General features: G+C 37.3%; 1 protein-coding gene across 2 annotated transcripts in view; it reads right to left on the bottom strand.

The window, feature by feature from the left end:
- prpf40a (PRP40 pre-mRNA processing factor 40 homolog A) overlaps window positions 1-8,642 on the bottom strand; it is a 29,767-nt gene extending 21,125 nt beyond the window's left edge. The window contains exons 1-8 of one of the 2 annotated variants that reach the window (XM_022680374.2): window positions 8,512-8,557; window positions 5,693-5,773; window positions 5,446-5,586; window positions 3,825-3,908; window positions 708-732; window positions 591-613; window positions 444-488; window positions 180-290 (exon numbers count right to left, since the gene is read on the bottom strand). In XM_022680374.2, coding sequence (XP_022536095.2) covers window positions 180-290; window positions 444-488; window positions 591-613; window positions 708-732; window positions 3,825-3,908; window positions 5,446-5,586; window positions 5,693-5,773; window positions 8,512-8,514 — 513 coding nt within the window. In that variant the 5' untranslated portion in view covers window positions 8,515-8,557. Of the gene's footprint in view, window positions 1-179; window positions 291-443; window positions 489-590; window positions 614-707; window positions 733-3,824; window positions 3,909-5,445; window positions 5,587-5,692; window positions 5,774-8,511 lie in introns of both variants that reach the window. The other variant, XM_049485017.1, reaches the window with a different exon arrangement.
- Window positions 8,643-20,522: the final 11,880 nt, after the last annotated feature.

Below are 20,522 nucleotides of genomic sequence, written 5' to 3'. Positions count from 1 at the left end.
TATATATTATGATACATTGCATTGCAAACCCACATTCAGTTTATCAGTATTCACGTATACCCCTAACAGAAGTGTGTTGTATTGAAGACATACCAACATATACACAAATTTAACAAGGTCTGATAAACAAGAGAAGCAGAGAGAGATTGAGGACAGCCTAAAGTTTGGCCTGTCTTTACCTCTGCGGGTGATTTGAGTTCATCTGGCTTCTCCCATGTAGACTGCTTGGTCTCTGTGTTGTAGTAGTAGGTCTTGCCGTCCAGAGACTTGTGCTCCGTCCACACTGATTTCTGCAAGGGTCCACATGCAATCAGTTAGAAGAGTCACAAGTGGCTCCATCAACCAGCTAAAACAAAACACTTGAAACTAAATGTATGTTTGTTTTAATCACATTTAAGTCTGGCTACATTAATGCTGATAAAGTAGCAACCCAGTATTCTGACCTTTTTAGGCTGGTCATCTGGGGAAGAGTCATTTGCTGCTGCACTCTGCAAAAATAGTAACAAGTGGAAAATTGTGGTTAAGGGGTGAAAAAAGGACAAACTGCAAACCAGTGCTTTATTTATTTGAGAGATTTTATTGGTACTTACAGTAGTTCCTGGAGCAGCATTTGCTAAAAGTGAAATAAAAATGAAAAAACAAAAATTAAGAATAATTTTTTCAGAAATTATTTAATTTTACTTACAAGGTCAGTTGGGCAATCTTACCATTATCTGCCGGGCTAACACCAGGCTATAAGAAAGAAAACAAAAGAATATTTAGGAAATCTATTTTCACAAGAGATACAGATACAGGAGGCATTTGAAACATAAAACAAGCAGACATACTGTCAGCATAGTCAAAAGCTACCTCTTACACACAGTCAAGATCATTATCTGAACTGCTTTCAACCTGACATGCTACTGTGAGCCAGAGCGGCATCAACAGCCCTCTTCTCTACCCAGAGCAGTGGCTCCCAGCCCCAGTTCTAGATATCTGATCCCATATAGGGCTGGGTATCGTTTTTAAATTTTCGATACTGGTACAGGTACCGATACCCAAACATATTTTTTTCTCGATGCCCTTTCCTAAATTAAAACCCCCAAAAAATAATACAAAAAGCAGTAATTGAGATGTAAGTAAGGTTGAATTAAAATCTTGATTACCGGTTTAATTACCGCATCAAGAATAATTTTAAAACATTGGAAATCAACTAAGATACCAAAGTAAAAGGAAAGGTTGAATTTAATGATAGAAACTGCTTCTTATGAAAATATGTTAGCTGGAATGTTGGGACAAGGCATAACTAGAAAGACAGCATGGCAAAACCTATGGCAGCAAATAAAACTACAAGTGTATTACAAGCATACCACACCCCGTCGGCTGCCCAATCTTCTCCTGACTTATTTAATTTACCTTTATATTCACTTATAATTGTATTATTTTGTTCCTTGTCACACCTGACTCTATGGATATGCTGACAACTATACTTATGCTCTTAAATCCTGACTATATATATTTTTTAAATGTACCTATTGATTTGCCCTGTGTTTGTTGTAAAGTGTATGAAGGAAATGTGTAATAAAAACTTTAAATTACAAAAAGCAGTGTTTGAGTGAGAGAGAGCGTGAGTAGATGAGAGACAAAATAAGTGAGAGAGAGAGAGAGCACAAATGAGAGTGAGAGAGAAATAGCGCATGAGTGGGAGAGACAGCACGAATGAGAGCAAGAGATAGAGAGAGAGAGAGAGAGAGAGAGAGAGAAAGAGAGAAAGAGAGAGAAAGAGCACAAATGAGAGTGATAGAGAGAAAGAGAGAGCGGGATTGTGTAAGTGTTTTTAGCACTGCAGCGGTGTGTGACAATTTGAACGATCCTCGTTTCTGCACACGCTCTCCATGTGTGTGAGTAAGGGCACCGGCAGGGCTGTTTTTACCTTGCTGTGTGCACTCTCTGAATTTGGTGCATTTATGCATGTTTCATGCAATGTGTTGAAAACAGGCACAGAATTTTTTTTTTTGAAAAAAATTTTTTAGACCTACTACTCGGTAGAACCGAGACATTTCGTCCAGTGCCTTTTTGGTATCGAATTTCAATACCCAGTCCTAATCCCGTATAATCTATAAGGAGGACAGTAACCTTAAACAGGTTCAAATGTTGTGGAAGCACTAAATCAATTACAGACAATAATTCAGCAAAGTCAATAAGTAATACAATGAAGTATTAACAATATCTCCTTTCTAGTGAAAGATTAGGGTCTTATTCAAGCACACTACACCAATAAGAGTCCTTGGGCAGAACACTGCATCCACCTCACTTTGTAACAAGACTCTGTATGACACTCTGGATAAGTAAGTGTAATAAATGTAATAAACAGTTCTGCACAAAGCCTTTTTTTTAACAAAATACTTTTACTGCTGTTTTGATCACTCATGACACCGGATTTAAACTAAAAATAAATGTGGTAAAGCATAAAATGTGTAATTTTCAGTCAAGATCCTGATCTAACAGACAGAAGCACACGCTATTTGGAATGTTCTCAATTCAGCCAGAAGCTCGGCTCATTTAGTTTAATGAAAAAATAATTAGACAAACACAGCGCTTCCACAAAAACAGATTTGAAAAATTGTCAAGCTAATACAGCCACACAATATATTAGTATATTTTTGTTATGGTAATGGTCAAACCAAAAGCTCAAGACTCCTATGATTTGTGCACAGTACTGTAAATATTTAACGTTTATCAGACTAGGGTACAGTACAGTAAGTAAGGAGCTGTACTGTAAGTACAGTAAGGAGAACATTTACTGTGCACTGTATTAGACAAATTGTTGCAGTATACTATTTATAAGTACATTTATTAGCAACTAAAACACACATCCTAAATAATCTTTTGAAGCAACGACACTGTGTACTCTGTGTACGCTGCGAATGCAACTTGAGTTTATGCCAATGCATCCCTAATTTTCACCATAAATGACAGCCATGTGCCATACTGTAAACATATAATTACCTGAAAGCAGGTGCATGCATTAACCCTTAATGGCAAGGTGTCACCTTGGATTAAACGCATGTATAAAAATGAATTTGATGTTTATATTTATACACAATTCCACTGCATTTGAATATACAGAAATATATATATATATATATATATATATATATATATATATATATATATATATATATATATATATATATATATATATATATATATATATAGAGAGAGAGAGAGAGAGAGAGAGAGAGAGAGAGAGAGAGAGAGAGAGAGAGAGAGAGAGAGAGAGAGAGAGAGAGAGAGAGAGAGAGAGAGAGAGAGAGAGAGAGAGAGAGAGAGAGAGAGAGAATAAATCCCTTGTAGTACATTGTTGCCTTAAGGAATAAAATCTATTTCTAGTATTGTGGGACAATATTTTAATAGGTTAAAATATTTTTTTCTACAAGAATAATAAAATTACTGCCACAGGGTGTTAATAAATGAAAAGCAACCATCATACTGAATGAATATATTTAAATGTATTAACAGTGACTGATTTAATTTTCTTACACAACTTTTTAATGATTATGCAAAAATAATTACATCCAAAGAAACACATATTTCCTAAAATAACCAAACTTTTAAAAGTCATTTAGAAAAAAATATGAATTCAAATAGATGTCTTTAGGTGGAAGACATAGCATCTTTCATTATATGAATCACGTGTAAAAATAGACAGCCAGATCTAAATGGGTAAATTTTGCCACTTTACACAGTGTTCATTATGCTAATTCTAGAGGCGCAGACAGTTGTCAGGATTTATTTTTAACCAGGATTCTGGCTGGTGGGGAATGTGACAGGGGTTACTTTACCGGTCCTGTTGGTTGCATAGTTGCTGCTGGCATACGCGGTGGCATCATCATCCCGGGCATCATAGGTGGCATCATGCCTGGCATCTAATAAAAGAGATTCATGAAAAATTCATCTGGGCTGCTAATTTCTCTCCAGCGTGGCACAGGGTATTAATACACAGTGTGAGATGAAAGACAGTGCAAGTGTGTGTGTGTGTGTGTGTTTGTGAGAAAAGTGTTTTAAAGTGTGAAGTCACAGATTGTGCCCTGAAAAAAAGCAGCAGAGCTCTTTATCTGCAGCTTTTCAGTACCACTCTGTACCAACGAACACTTATAACCACTATAACACCTTCTAATTGAAGGTGGAGAAGTCTTTTCCCATCCTTACACCAAAAAAAGCAGGGGTAAAATTAGTGCAGACACCATTTAATTGTATCCTTACTGATGCAAAAAGTTAGTGTTGGCAACAGAACATCCACAAGAACACTGTGTCCGCTATTTTTCTGTATCCTCTATATATCTGAGGTATCTGAAGGTCAGTGGATGACCAACATGAAAATATTTATTTATTTATTTATATTATGTAAAAAAAAAAAAAAATACATCAGTGTTTGAACACTCAGTCAGTCAGTCACGGTATCTGTGTTTGTTTTGGCCCCTGTCTCCGCCTGCTGCTCGTTCCCCAATTATCTCCACCCCGAGGTTGCCAGTACATAAACAACAGTGAACGACCGGTCTTACAGCAAGGAAGCTAGCAAGCAGGGCTGGTTTAGTTAAACCTCAGCTGCTACACAGCCTAAAAAGCCTCAACATGTCTCAAAAAAGCTCAGTGACCAAAAAAGGAATAAAACAAGAGTAAATATTGGCAGGGAGTTTGAAAACTTAAAAGTTTAAAAAGACTACAAGACCGACCCAGAGCTGCTACTTTTCTCCTGAACAGGTAAGCTAACTGGCTAGCTAATTTAGTCAGGTCATTTATCACAACCACTAGATGTGCTTCCTATGGACTGGTGTTTAAATTAATTAAAAAATGTAAGTGTTCACATTCATATCAGTGATCTGTGTTCAGCCGGGATAACAAGGCAGAGGGTACCTGAGAGAGCGAGATAGCTTAGCAAGGTTAGCGGAGAGCCCAGCTGATGTAGCTTAGCTGTCTCTCATGAACAGCAATAGCTCCCTTGCTTAACATACAGTTCCCTTGTGTAACATACAATTAATATAAAGCTAAATACGGGTTTTAGATGAGTTTACAACTTCTTTATTTCTCCTCTCTATCGTACTGTCTGCTCTGTCTCTCCTACCAGTCTAAACTTTGTGTAGATTGTGTAGATTTAGCCTCCTGAATTTGGCAACCCGAGTAAGCTTCGTGTCTTAGTTGTTTTGAAATTGGACTGCTGTAGCTGTTTTACACGCTCGCTCTCATTTCCTACAGAATGTACCTTTAAGTTTATAATAGACTTTGTCTGCACATCTAAACAATGACTTAGTACATATTTAACTAATTAAACATTAACTTAGTCTTTTTCCAGTAGATTTAGTAGAATTCAAAGTGCAAGACCTTTTATAAAATTTGCATCTTTTTGACAGTAATATTGCAAATGGCAAAACAGGATTTGACCCTTGTTCAAATGTAATTTCTTACCTGACCCATTGGAGGACCTCCCATTGGGGGCATCATAGGGGGCATCATCCCTGGAGGCATGGGAGCCATGTTAGGGGGCCTTTGGCCCATCGGTGGCATTCCCATTGGTGGGAAGTGAGGCGGCATTCCCGGAGGTCCCATCTTGGAGAGAAGCAAAGCAACACATTAGGAAAAACAGTTCAGGCTACAAATTGTGATTAGCAATACAAAACAAAACACAAGAAACTGCTTTCCAACACCAACTTACAAAAGGCGGTGGCATCCCTGAGGGTGGGACACCAGGAAAAGGTGGTGCTTGGCTTGGGCCATTATTACCATCAGCAGAGGACTGTCATGAACAAGAGAGCCCATACAATTACCACCGCAGCTCTGAGGAACAGATGCTCTAAAAAACTTCTGGTGAGTATGTTACTGTTATCCTTTAATGTAACAGAGACTTTAAAACAAGAACTCAGCAAAAAGGAAAAGTACACATCCAGCACCAGCAAGCTTGAAGTAAAATTCAGTCCTGAAACTAAAATGTTTATGGTGGACCACAACTCAACACAACACAGTGCATGCCTTTGAGGTGCACAGCCAACATGCTCATGTGGGGCTCATATGGGTGGACTGAGTGCTAGGTGAATATCAGATGGGAATGGGCTATTAGTGGGACTGTACATGTGTAACGATCCATATTGTTACAGCCCATCTTTATCTCACATGAGCCGCTTGTGCAATGCACTGATGAGCCACCATCACGGACATCCATTTGTGGGGTCAACATTAAAACTTTCTGGGTGCCAGAGTTACGCTACCCATAAAGGCCCCACCTGGGCATATTTTAAATGGATGGATGAGGTCCAGCTGTTGATATTATAACCATATACAATGACTGTTATCAACTTATTATTCAATATATTGACATAATCTAATTAGGACCTTATCAGTGCTTAAAGAAAAATGACCCAACTGTACATTTAATTATATAGAGTGTAAACAAATCCTGTTAAATTGGAAAATATGCAGCAAAAAAATAACAATAACCACTTAGCAATAATTTACCAATAATTTCTGGAACACATCATCAAAATGTTTATTTAGTGGGAAACACATAATAATAATAATAATAATAATAATAATAATAATAATTCAATATTATAATGAGTTAGCTAGATAACATTTGCTGGTAACTTTATAACCAGCTACATCAATTTATAACATTCTAGCTAGATACTTTCATTAGCTACTTTTTACACCCGAGACCCCTAAGTGATTTGTTACCTAGCTTGCTAGCCTAACTATGTTAGACAGAGACTGTAATGCAGACCTAGGCATTTTAAGGGCCAGGGGCCACATCTGACCCTTTGCTTTCCTATAGAAGGCCCTTAACATATCCACCTCAGAAACTAAACCAGACTTTACTACACTTGTTAAATACCAATACAGGCCTAAAAACAGTAAAACAGTTTATTATACTATGACCAAATAGCAGACAAACATAGTACTTTGTATTAAGTGAGTTTTTTTTTTTTTACTGCAAACACATGAACATTTTGTTCACTGCTGTTAATGTGTTTATATTGGTCAAATAATGACATAATATAATAGCGGTATTTAGGTTATATATACCTATACCTGCTTCACATGTTTATTGCCTAATTGTAACATCTAAACTTGGTTGGAACAGACCTGTAGAAGTAAAAACTTTGAACACTTTGAAATGAGCTAAGCTACCTAAATTTGGTAGCTAACAGCTAAATCTGGTGAGGTGAAAAAAACACAGATTTCACACACTGTCCTGTAGTGATGCTCTCAGGATGTTCAGTGTCACTTATGAACTTGACGGGTTTAACCTCCTGTCAATTGTAAATCTTGAAGATTTTTTTTTAAGCACTACATAAAAAGCTAAAGCACAATAGTAACTGTAATAGAAAAATATAAAACAATAAGTAAATCTATTAATGTCAAAATATAATGAATAAAATAATAAAATTGGCTGTTTTCTAAACTTCATTTCCAAAGCAATATTTTCCTGAATACAAATCAAACTGTTTATGTCCTCCAACCCTAGTTTCATTATGTTCGTCTAGTTTTTACGTCTATTTTCAAACATGCAAAATTAGGGTTTAATTCCTGTTACTGATCTGGAATTATTAAGCGAAATAGAGAGAAAACAGGTAGCTTCTCAAAGTGTCCTACAAGAGATTTCAAAGCCCTCAAATTTTCAGAATGTAAATAAGTTACTTTACTGCAGTAAAAATGGTTTTGTATCACCTACACCTGTAGCCTGTTTACAGTACCAGGCATTTTAGGGGTTTAAATTGAATGACAGAGTACTGTAGGGACATTTACACATCTTTTAAAAGGTCTATGACACAAATGTCACTGTGTATTATGTTATGTGGCCCCTTGGGTAAATTAACTGCCCAGCCATGCTCTGATGTGATGTGTTTATAATAGAGAACTAGCTAACGAAGCTAGGCTGCTAACCCAGCTAACAGCTAGCTGAACTAATCACTCAGTAACGTCAGAGTTTTAAACTCAGTAACCTGTGGAAGAACAGACTAACTTAGCTACTTTATAAAAAGGTAAATTTACTCTAATAATAATTAGGAAAAATATGAATAAAATACACTGAAGAATAAGGAGCTGAACTTTCACAGACAGCTCGGCTAGCTCGCTATAGCCACAGCCGGGCTCAGTCTCTTCTCTTTGTGTGTATATTGAGGATTTGAGGACACAGACCGGGGCGCAGACACGGCTCTAGGTGCTGCCCCGCTGCGCAGCGCTAAACTGGAGCTACAGGACCGCTGTAGTTTATATATAAATTAGTATAAACTGGTCGCTGAGCGCTGAATGAAGCAGCCGGGGGAGAATGACGGAGAACAGCGCAGCTCAGCGCAGCCCGCTAACACTCACCCACTCTCAGCACAACACACTGAGATAACCCCGCCGCCCGAGACCCCGAGACCCGACCCAGCCCAAACCCAGCACAGTAAACCCCTGAACCCAGCCCTGTACCGCTCACTGTCCCCAAACCCAACCCGATCCAGCACTTTACACACAGCGGATTCATTAACTCACCATGTTGACTCCACATTAGCAGCCCAACTTCTCCTCCACCACGCAATAAGCTGCCCTCTGATTGGCTCTTCCATTCAAACCCAAAGTTCAGGGAAACAGAGCGCTGCCTTTCGGCCCTCCGCGATGCGCACACAATGCGCAGAACCAGCCACCGACTGAGGTTAAACTGAGCGGGACTTTTTTTGTAGTTATCATGAAACTTATTACACAAAATATATGCTATTTTATATAATTATTTTAATATTGTTTTAATATTAAAAGTAAATGATAAAATAAAATTATAAGAGTGATAAGAAATGCTACAATGAATAATAATGGACTAAAAATCAAAATCAAAAATCAAAATCAATATAGAATAAAAATAAGTAAATAAAAAGTAAGAACAATAAAAATTTAAATAATAAGAGAAAGGATAAACTAAGCTTAGCAATAATAATGATGATGATAATATATGCGTCACACAGTTACATTTCTGGGGAGGTGTGCGTCAGGCTACGGCATAGGTTTGACGCAGAAGTAAAATTAGTATTTACTTTAGTGTGCTGCTTTCCTTGTATGTTTGTAGACGTGAAGAGATTCTTGGGGGACCATAGGGGGGTCCAAGTGTGTTGTGGGAGGGATACTGGCCCCTGTTGCCCCTCTAGAACCTTCACTGTAGTCAACATGGCACCTCATTGCAAAGAACTCTCTGAGGATCTGATAAAAAGGATTGTAGCTCTGCATAAAGATGGCTTAGGCTGTACAAAACTACGCTGCAGCATGGTGGCCAAGACAATATAGCAGTTTTTCAGGACAAGTTACATCCAGAACAGGCCTCACCATAGTCAACCTTAGAAGTTGAGTTCACATGCTCAGCGGCATATTCTGAGGTTGGCTTTTGAAAATAGATGCATGAGTGCTGCCAGCATTGCTGCAGAGTTAAAAGGGGTGGGTGAGTACTAAGACCAAACGCCAAACACTGTATTAAAGGACATGGCTTACTGGAGCCATGTCCTGTGGTCTGATTAGACAAAAAAACTTATTTGGTTCAGAATGTGGCACATATGTGTGTCAGCAACCAGGTGGAGAGTACAAAGACAAGTGTGTCTTGCCTACAGTTAAGCATGGTCTGGCTGTGGGGGGCTACATTAATTGAGGGATCCATGAATGCCAACATGTCCTTACATACTGAAGCAGCGCACAATCCCCTCCCTTTGGAAACTAGACCGCAGGGCAGTTTGACCTGTTGACCACTGCCTTTCCTAAGAAACTAAGGGTGAAGATGCTGGACCGGCCAAGCATGTTTCCAGACCTAATCCCTATTGACAAAATATTGACATTGGCACAATTTGGCCATTTTACTTCGGGGTGCACTTGGAAGTGGTTTAGACATTAATGGCTGTGTCTTAAACAAGCTGTACACTGACTACTTTACATTGTATCAAAGAATCTTCAGTGTTGTTCAATGAAAAGTACAATTTTTACAAAAATGTGAAAGGTGTACTCACTTGTGAGATACTGTTTAAAGTTCTAAAGTAGATAAAAACATATTTTGACACTTTAGGTTTTCCATACAGCTCAAAGTGAAAAAGATATAAAATACATACAGTCAGCAAGACAATGATCTAGCAACATATCAGAGATTCAGGCCAGAGTTGTAATAGCAGAGATGCTTCCAATTGCAGTTAAATGTATCAATATGATTTTGAAACTGTAGTTTTACAATAATTACATAATATAATTGTATATTTATTTATATTATTATTATGCCAGATATATAAATATGTACTTTTTATGCTCCCATATCTACTTCAAAATCATCTTGAAAGACCTCCTTATACTCCTGATAGTAGCATTTTGCCCTTAGAAAAAAATAAGGTGATACCAAAAATAAATACCAATACAGGATCACTTCCAGCACATCAGATTCTCTCCAACACAGAAGCATCAAATATCCCTCACCATATTTTATGTATGGTGCTCTGTTTGATGTATGTATGTCTCTTCCTCTTACATCAATCACACCTGCAATCTCTGTGGCCAAAGAGTTGAGATCAATCAGACTACAGGATTTGCTCAGAGTGAAAAATATAGAGTGTTAATACATTTTATGCTCTTAATTTTTTTTTCTGCTCAATTCTGCAAACAGTTTGTTGGCATGGTGGTGCTGGCTTTTTAGCTGGAGTCAATAGGCAAGACAGTGCATGCAAACAGTGCATAAACTTCTTATTATTAATTATACAATCTTGAGAATAAAGGTAGAATAAAGGGGTTTGAATGACACCATAGAAGATATACAGCTCTGGAAAAAAATTAAGAGACCACTATTTATAGGTATATGTTTAAGTAAAATTAACATTGTTGTTTTATTCTATAAACTACGCTTCAACATTTCTCCTAAATTCCAAATAAAAATATTGTCATTAGAGCATTTATTTTGCAGAAATGAAAATGGCTGAAATTACAAAAAATATGCAGTATACCTTTCAGACCTCAAATAGTAAAAAAACTAAAAGTTTTATGAGTTCAGAATGCAATATTTGGTGGAATAACCCTGGTTTTTAATAACAGTTTTCATGCATTTTGGCATGTTCTCCTCCTCCAGTTTTGCATACTGCTTTTGGATGAATTTAGGCCACTCCTGGTGCAAAATTCAAGCAGGTCAGCTTTGTTTGATGGCTTATGATTATCCATCTTCCTCTTGATTATATTCCGGAGGTTATCAATTTTTCAAAGAAAATCATCGTTTTTAAGTGGTCTTAATTTTTTTTTAGTAAATTTTCAATTTACTAGTTAGTTTGGCTTAGGTGATCCCAGTATTGTATGTTAACTCAAATATTTAATTAAGAAGCAGGTTTTATAGTGATCTGTACGAATCTCTTTAGTGATTGATCGTATCAAAAGTTTTTTTTATTTTTATTAAAAGGTAAAAATATTTTAATTTGTTTTATTGTTGTATTCTATTGTCTTGGTAGGTGTTTTATTTAAATTGCATGCAAATTAAGTGAAACCATTAGGTTAATGACTCGGGCAGTTATTTTTGTTTACATGTTATTATGAGGCTGCTGCTTAAATAATAAATGAGGAAGGGTCTAATTGTTCGACTGCATCATGAGCGGAGAAATATTATACGAGCCAAACTTCTGACATTTGTAACACAAGGGAAATCAATCAGTGCAGCCTCCCATGGTACAGTACACAGCTGACTCTGAGCGGGCGAAAACAATATTGCGTCCGACACAGGATCTATTTATAAACTCTCTGCAGGTAGCTGGTAAAAATCTGTCTGTCTCTGTGTTGCCATGGTCATTCGTCATGCTGCTTTAATTGGCCACATGTTCCAGTTTACCCCGAAAAATTTATTTCTTTCACCCCGTGAGGATTGAGATTCATTTTTGTGCCTGAAATATAGCACCCTCACAATGCCACCCAGTTCTGTTTGACTTCAAACAAGCCTGCGCTGAGTGGAATTTTTAACCTTATGTTCCGGTGTTGCTGCTGGGTATAGTAAGAAGAACATAAAAAAAAATGTGGGGAGAATTTTGAGGAACTGAACATCAGTCTTTAACATAATATATTTTTTGCATGGTGTCCAATATTTTTTATGTTTAATATGGAACATCAGCTAATCATTATGAGGAGCTGCCAGTTCTTCACTTTCAAATGATAAGCCATTAGAAGCTTTAATGGCTGAAAATGAGGCGCTCTTTCACACTGGTAAAAGAGACAGAGCAGGATGACATGGCACAAGCGGATATGTGGGGAAAGAAAAAGCAATTTTCATGTAATTGGTTATCATCCCTGAGGTTTGAGCTGAGCCTAATGCTGGGTTCAAAGCCTTCCAAAATTCTCTGTATTGTACACAGGCACATGGTGGTCTTGTAAGGTCTATCGCTGTGCCATTGTTGCCAGCTGCTTTGACCATTTTTAGCAAAGAGAGAGACCGTGGAGAACATGGGCACATATGGGGCTTGAATTATAGAACATCTCAAAGCAAAAAAAATGGGTTATAAAGCAGACTCACTTCAATATATTTGCTGAAAATCTTCAGACTGAATTTAGGTGTTATATATTTAAAGTAGTGGTGTCAGTCGATTAATAAATGTAGTCAATATTCTGGATTAACAGCGATTAATCACTTTTGTTCTTCTGAAGACACAAATTGTTATAGTGGATATTTAAATGTAAATAAAAGAATGAATGTAAGAAATGTAAAAAACAATTATATTTATATTAGTGGTGTCAATTAAAATACTAATATATACTTGTATATTTTAGGAGAGATAAAGTCAAGATAAAGTCAACATCTAAGCTTGTTTGTTAGAATTTTTTAATTAGAACTTAATTAGCTGAGTATTAAAAAAATGTTTTTACACCTGTAGTTTGTTTCTATGGTCCGGGATCAGTTGATGAATTTGTTTACTAAGAGTGTTTTCTCCCTCTGTTTGGTTTGGTTTCACACAGGCACAAACATACTACCACATACATACAGTATCTGCGCAGCGTGAAGCTGCTTTAAAACAGAACACTGACAATTTTACGCTGCACTTTTAAATAGTGTTTTTTTAATGAGACGTGCATATTGGAAAAGGGGGTGAAAAAAACACTATTGATAAGAAGCAACAGTAACATTGAAAATGATCTGTCCCATCCTGTCCCATGACTACAGTAAACACACTGTAAGAAAAAAACACTCTCTTATATTCTATAATAAAAATACAGGCTAGAAAATGGTTAAACAACACTTTTGACTATTTTTGGTACATGCAACCACACAAATGTCATAATGCCAGAGGTAGGTTCTTTTTAGAATCATTGTACATGTGTGTATGTGTTTCCCTGCATTTGATAAAACTAAACCTTCATGTAAATGTTATTCTCTTTAAATGTTTCACTTGTTTTTGTTTATTGTTTTTTTTTTTTTTTTTTTAGTGCTATGCACAAAAGAGATGATACCACAGTTGAAAGAGCATTATGTCATGTGTGTAAATGATGTGAAATAGGGGTATATGATATGGACAAAAATATAAAAATATTCCAATATCAATGTGAATGATTTTTTTAGATATGAATAAGTGCATATCAGCACTTATCTAGGCTGCACTTGTTTTTCGTAATCTAAGAAGTAGTTTGTTGTGTGCGTTAACTGTGGATCTCTACCTTGCTCAACTTCACTCTTCCTCACCCTTCCTCTCTCTCCGTCTCGCCGACCTTACTCAACTTTACTTTACCTTACTCTGCCTCACTCTACCTCCAGTCTTGTTATGTCATGTAAGCAGCATGGGCACTGCATTTTAAACACATTTCTGTCAATACTGATAAAAACACATTTTATCTTACAATCCTAATGTTTATACTTCGCATCAATATGAAAGAAATGTCTCAGTCTCTACACATCACTCTTTTTAAAATTCTTAAAATATTCAAGTGTCATCTTCTTCCATATTTCTGTAATGGAAAAGTAACACTGAACTTATAATAGATTCATATTAAGAGTTAGAATCTCCTTCCTGCACTTGCCCCTGGTCTTTTTCTCACTTATGCTTTCTCTCTCTCTTATTCCTTGCCCTCCCTTTTCCATTTATCACACTTTTCTCTCCCTCTCTGTCCTTCTTTCACACTCTCACTATCACACAGTCTCACACACCTACAGTATGAGCACTTTATAAATAGAAGCTGGTGTGTTGTACCTGCTGTAAACTTCTCTCTCTCTCCTTTTCTCCTCTTCTCGTGTAAACAGAAGCATTTATCATCACTACAGTTGAGGAGAGAAACCTGGTGAAATGGATTATCTATTGAGCAGTTTACTCAGACATAAAGAGCGGGCAAATGACCTGAATAATGGGCCGATTCAGGTATTTCTTTCCGCTCAGCGGTGCTTCATCACTGAAATGAAGTGAGAAAATGGAGCTCATTGAACGAACATCAAGTGCTTTAGAAACAATTATAACCTTATCCACTCAAGATCTGATGGATTTTTGTATTTTCCATGCTACAAAATATATTGCACATAAGTACAGCATGTTACATAAGCACAATTACACACACGTTTTAGTTTAGTGTGAAGAGTGAAGATGTAGCACGGTCCATTTGTGTGCAGATTGTATGAACTATAGACTGTGTATATCTGGACAGAGCATCGTCTCTCAAAAGTAAAGCTACCACAGGTCGGGCGCCCCCTGCTGTTCGGTGGCAGAAAGCTGTGTAACCCCACCCATCCCCATAGGTTACAATGGCAAAACAGAAAACTTTCAATCATGTTTTTTCCAATATACTGCAATTCTACCTCCATTATTTAAATGCAACAGCTAGTGTAACCTCTGCTTATATTGTCAATTTTTTTATATCCTCACAGAATACGTTTTTTAAAATGTTATTCAGCTCTATTCATAAAGGTGTGGTTATTGTAAAAGGGCTGGTTATGGGCGGGACCAATAACAGACCGTCAACTCCGCTCCGCCCCGCTACGCTCTGCAGCCTGTGACCTCGAGGCAGCCCTCAGGGGCGGGGTTATTTAAATGAGTAGGCTGTCTCTCCACAGTCTTTTTCCCTCCTCTGGTCTCTACTGCGAAGACTCAGGTTTCAAGATCGCCAACACGGCGGAAGATTTTGGCTTCATTTTTATTAAATGAATTGCAACAGCGACACGGCGTCCATCTTTTTTACAGTCTCTGGTGTGAACAATTTAAAATGTAAAATTCTTTGTAGTACTGATTCTCTATAGTACTCTATAGTTCAAACAGGTGATGTAAATTAGAAATTAGAAATCCAAAATAGATTTTTTTGAAAAATTGTTAAACTGACATTGCAATGGCATTAGAATATTTATAAAAATAATAATTATAACAGTATCCCCTCTGTCTGTCTAATAACATTGTGGGGAGTGTGTATGATGTGTCTGTGAAATGATTGTGGTCCTCTAAAAGGGTATTTGTCCTTTGGCAAAGTATTGACCAGATCCAAATGCAGCTCTATTGATCCTCGATCTGTGCTTCCTATCTCTACCTCTATCTGACTGGTGTTTATTTTCAGCCCTGCCAACAAAACACGTTCATTCAGAGACGGTTCTGTTCAGTGACTTCACTAATAAAAATGTACAATTCACAAAATTCAGTCAGAACATCCTTCGCCAGACGACCAGTTTCTAACTTACTTACAAGCTTGTGTGAAATACAATAACTCTTACTTGAATAAACTCTTATCTAGCTAACAAAGAACGTTATAAGAATGTGTATTGTTTATAATGTGTATTGGTATAAGAACATTTTGAGAAGGTTTCAGGAGGATTATCCTGTAGCATTACAGATATATTGTTACAGGAATGTTTTGATGGTAATGGTTTGCATTACAATGTTATTAGAACATTTCTCTCTACATATACTAACATTACAGAAACATTAAAAGTAACAATGATCCCAAAACTGGAATTTAAATCTGACACATGCGACGTTGCAGCAATGTTACCAGAACATTTTAAAATGCTTAATAAAAACATACTAAAAACATGCAGAACACCTGTGCCACATCCGTGCCCTGTTTCCTGTCTGTTCTCATGTCTCTGTGTGTTATCCCCACGTGACCCGTGCTCCTCTGTGTTTCTTCCCCAGTAATTTTCCATCACATGTGTCCCATTTGTAGCTCCGCCCTTACCCCAGGTGTTCGTCTATAGTGTGTGTTTCCTGTTTGTATATATAGTCCTCATGTGTCACTTTGTCCTCGTCGGTCTTTGCACTTACCCATGTTGTCTTGTCGGCCCCGCGTTTCCGTTTCTCAGTTATCAGCTCTTGCTTATTTCTTGTTTATTTCCTTGTTAATTTCCTGTTTATGTTCCTTGTTTGTTTTCTCAGTTACCTTACCTTGTTTGTTTCTTCTAGTCTCTCGTTTGCCTTAGTTTGTTTCTTTGTTCTTTTGTTTGTTGATTGGTTTATTTGTTATTATTACCCCTCAGTTGATTTGGTTTGTTTCTTTGTTATTTATTTAATAAATTCAGTATTACCTGCGTATGCGTCCGCCTCCTCGTCTTCCTGCCTTCCTCGTCTTGACAACCTGACAGACTGAACGTTCAATGAATGTTAACTGTAACATTCAGAAAATGTCCTACTAACATAAAAATTGTTAGCTGGGCATGAGAATAAATGTTGTGTATACACTGTAAAAATTAAAAGGTTGAGATACCTCAATATTTCAATATTTCTCAATATATATAAAAAACGTAATTATTAAGTCTCACCAACTTAATAATTCGCTTTGTGTTGTTAGTTGGCCTCATTTAGGTTTTATGAAATGTGTTTTGTAAGTTCTGCTGAGTATCCTTTAAGATTTACTAAAACAAACACACGTTTTACATTAATCAAAATCACATAATGAGCACAACTTTATAATTATTGGTTTTGATTTAAGTTAGCAACTGAGAATTTATGACTATCAAGTTTATGTCTTATTGTCAGTCATATAAGCATGCAGTATAGCAAATACGACCAGATGGACGCAGCTAGCATATACTCACACTGAGCAGCACGAAACATAGTAACTTGCTCCTACATCCTTTAACACTGAGGCCATGTATTTAACTATTATATAACAGATATACATTACATAGATATACATTACATAAATCCCAAAGAGAAGGCAGCAGCCTGTGGGGAATGACTACACACTGATGGTGAGTGAGCATAGACCGTGTATAGCTGGACAGAGCATCGTCTCTCAAAAGTGAAGCCACCACAGGTCGGGCGCTCCTAGGCTGCAGAAAGCTGTGTAACCCCACCCATCCCCATAGGTTTCAATGGCAAATGGCACGTTTTTTTTTAATATACTGTAATTCTACCTCCATTATTTAAATGCAACAGCTTGTGTAACCTCTGCTTATATTGTCAATTTTTTATATTCCCAAAGAATTTGTTTTTTAAAATGTTATTCAGCTCTATTCATAAAGGTGTGGTTATTGTAAAAGGGCTGGTTATGGGTGGGACCAATAACAGACCGTCAGCTCTGCTCCGCTCCGCTCTGCCTCGAGGCAGCCCTCAGGGGCGGGGTTATTTAAATGAGTAGGCTGTCTCTCCACAGTCTTTCTCCCTCCTCTGGTCTCTACTGCGCAGACTCGGGTTTCAGGATCGCCAACATGGCGGAAGATTTTGGCTTCATTTTCATTGAATGAATGGGAACAGCGACACGGCGTCCATCTTTTTTACAGTCTTTGTGAGTGAAAGATGAATACACACCCAATATGCTAATAGTGTGCTAACATCAGGTGAAAACCCCTGCAGATTTGCCCAGTAGACCCGGTTTAACTAAAGAGTAAAACTGAGCATGTGCAGAGTAGCTGGCTTGGCCTCAACTAGGGTTCAACTACAATTTGTTAATTTTGCCAACATAGGTTATTTAGTTAGGTGAACTTTTAACAAGAAACATAATATTGCCAGTTGAGGGAGTTAGTTTACTATAGTTTATGGTGCAATTCAATGTTTCTTGTTCAACTGATTTAAAAATCACAATAAGGAGAACAAGTTTTGTTTTTTACAGTGTACTGTAAAAAGGGCAAATACATTCCGTTCACTTGGTTTGGGATTTTTTTGAATCACTGAGACACATTTTTTAATGAAGAAGCAAAAGCCATGTCAGGCCTGATATTGTGCCAACAAGAGTCTCCGTTTTACGTGAACAAACAGTATTGTGTTACACAATGTAGAGGTTGTTTTAAGTCTTTGCACATTTTACAGGGCTTCTCAGTCTTCCACACCAGTGGCCACAGCAGTGAACAGTGTTTCCATATGCAGTTCATGAATGTTGCCAATTGGCTCCTGGCATCAACTACAGTATTTGCATATTGAGCATGTCCAGCCCACCTTCAGTCATCATCCATGTGTAGTCATTCCCCCAGACCACCTTTTGTTTAGGTGTACAGTTATTTCTTATATATAGGTTAAATGTCTGGACTCAGGCTCAAGAGAGAGAGAAACTATTTTCTGTTACTAAACTTCCTTTGTTTAAAGGAGAACTCTGGTGTAAATTTGACTTTAGGTGTAGTTAAACATGATTAAAAGTACTAACCTTTGTTGAATAGCCCACTTCTGCTCTCCCACAGCTTTTTGAGATCCAGTAATTTGGTGCTTTTTGTCCAGCACTCTACAACGTCCGCTTTGGGGCATATTTTGCCCCAGTAAATCGCTTTTTACACTGTTATCCAGGCTCAAAGTAGAATCCGGAGAGCCCTGACAAATAAAACGAGCCATTAATAACTTTAAAAGTGCACAAGAACCAAAATATGCCCCGAAGTGTCCGTTGTAAAGATTACTGGATTACTGGATCTCAGAAAGTTGTAGGTGAGGGGCGATGTGGTATTTAACAAAGGTAAGTACTTTTTATCATGTTTTACTACACTCAAAGTCCATATTACACTGGAGTTCTCCTTTAAGCAACATACATTGTTTACTCAACTGCATTTGTTGTTAACTTCGGTCAACAATTTTGTTGTTTCACTGAAGATAATAAAAAATCTAAACAGTCATTTGTTGAATTATTTTTTTTTAGGTTTTATAAAATAAAGTTCTGATTAAAATAAGCCTGATCAAAATAATCAAGTAAAGATTGAAAGATGCTTGAGAATGAAAATCAACCCTTTTTTCACCTTAAGAACATTACGCAGCATTAAATAAGCGAGAAAAACCTCCTAACGCTGGATCAGGGAACTGAACTTTAGAGATGAACTTATTTTCTGACAACATCAGAGACATAATGATTGTACAATGCCTTCATTACAATACGTGTGTGTGTGTGTGCGTGTGTGTGTAGACTGTGTGTAGATGTGACTGAATGTGTCTAAATATGCTGTTCTGGGGGCTCTGATTTTCAGCACAAAGAGCCTGATTGCTGGAGAGGAGTGATAGCCTCCCCGTGTCTCTCTTCCTGAAGGTGCCTGATTTCATGAATATCAATCAGTCATGTCTCTCTCTCTCTTTCTCTCTCTCTCTCTTTCTGATGGAATCTGGGTCTGATCTGGGAACAGAGTGTGATCAACTCTGTGTGATCATGTGGGGTTTTATCTTTGAGAGATTTATCTCAGCCCTGCGCTGAACTGTGTGGATATTCAAGACAGTACAGATCATGCTATTGTGTGTGTGTGTGTGTGTGTGTGTGTGTGTGTCTGTGTTTGTGTTTGTGTGTTTGGGGACACAGTCCTTTTCTTGTCCAGGTTATCAGTGTCATGCAGACAGCAGGTCTTCTCAGATGGTCCGATCCCACCTACCCTGCCTTTCTAACAAGCTGCTCTGAAAATAACTTTCTTTCTTTCTTTTTTCTTTCTTTCTTTCTTTCTTTCTTTCTTTCTTTCTTTCTTTCTTTCTTTCTTTCTTTCTTTCTTTCTTTCTTTCTTTCTTTCTTTCTTTCCCTCTCTTCCGCTGTCTCCCTCTGTGTCAAAAAATATTTATTTCTTTTTTGCTCTCTGTCAAAATATCGCTCTCCTTCGTTCTTTTATTGCTGTTTGTCTCTCTAAATAATCCCTCTCGTTTCTTTCGTTCCTCTAAATCTTTTTTCTGCCCTCTCTCTTTCTCCTTCTTCTTCCCAAAATCACTCTTCTCTGTTTATTGTATGTGCTTACTCTCACAAGCTCTCCATTTTGGTACTCTCTCTCTCTATTTCAGAATCTTTATTTCTGCCTTTATTGCTTTTTTAACTGTCCTAACAATCTCTCCCTCCTTTTTTGCTTTTTCTTTCTCAATTAATATCTAATTTCTTTCTATTTTGTTCCCTCTCTCTCTCTCTCTCTCAGAATGTTTACTTTCTGCCTTCATTGCTTTTCTTTTTCACTATCTTAACAATATTTCCCTACTTTTTTGCTTTTTTCTCATTTAATATATCTATTTTCTTTCTATTTTGTTCCCTTTTTTCTGTGTTGTTTACTCTCTCAAAATCTTGTTTCTCTCAAGATCTCCTTGTTTGCCCTCTTTCTCTCCACTCACACATTAAAAATGGGGCACCCAAAGCACTGTTTGGGGTCCGGGAGGAAAAACGAATGGCCTGTATTTGGAAGTTTG

This window comes from Astyanax mexicanus, chromosome 11, assembly GCF_023375975.1.
Source record: "Astyanax mexicanus isolate ESR-SI-001 chromosome 11, AstMex3_surface, whole genome shotgun sequence".
Lineage (NCBI taxonomy): Eukaryota > Metazoa > Chordata > Actinopteri > Characiformes > Acestrorhamphidae > Astyanax > Astyanax mexicanus.
The sequence above is the reverse complement of the archived record's forward strand: the minus strand, read 5'-3'. Positions and strand labels throughout refer to the sequence as shown.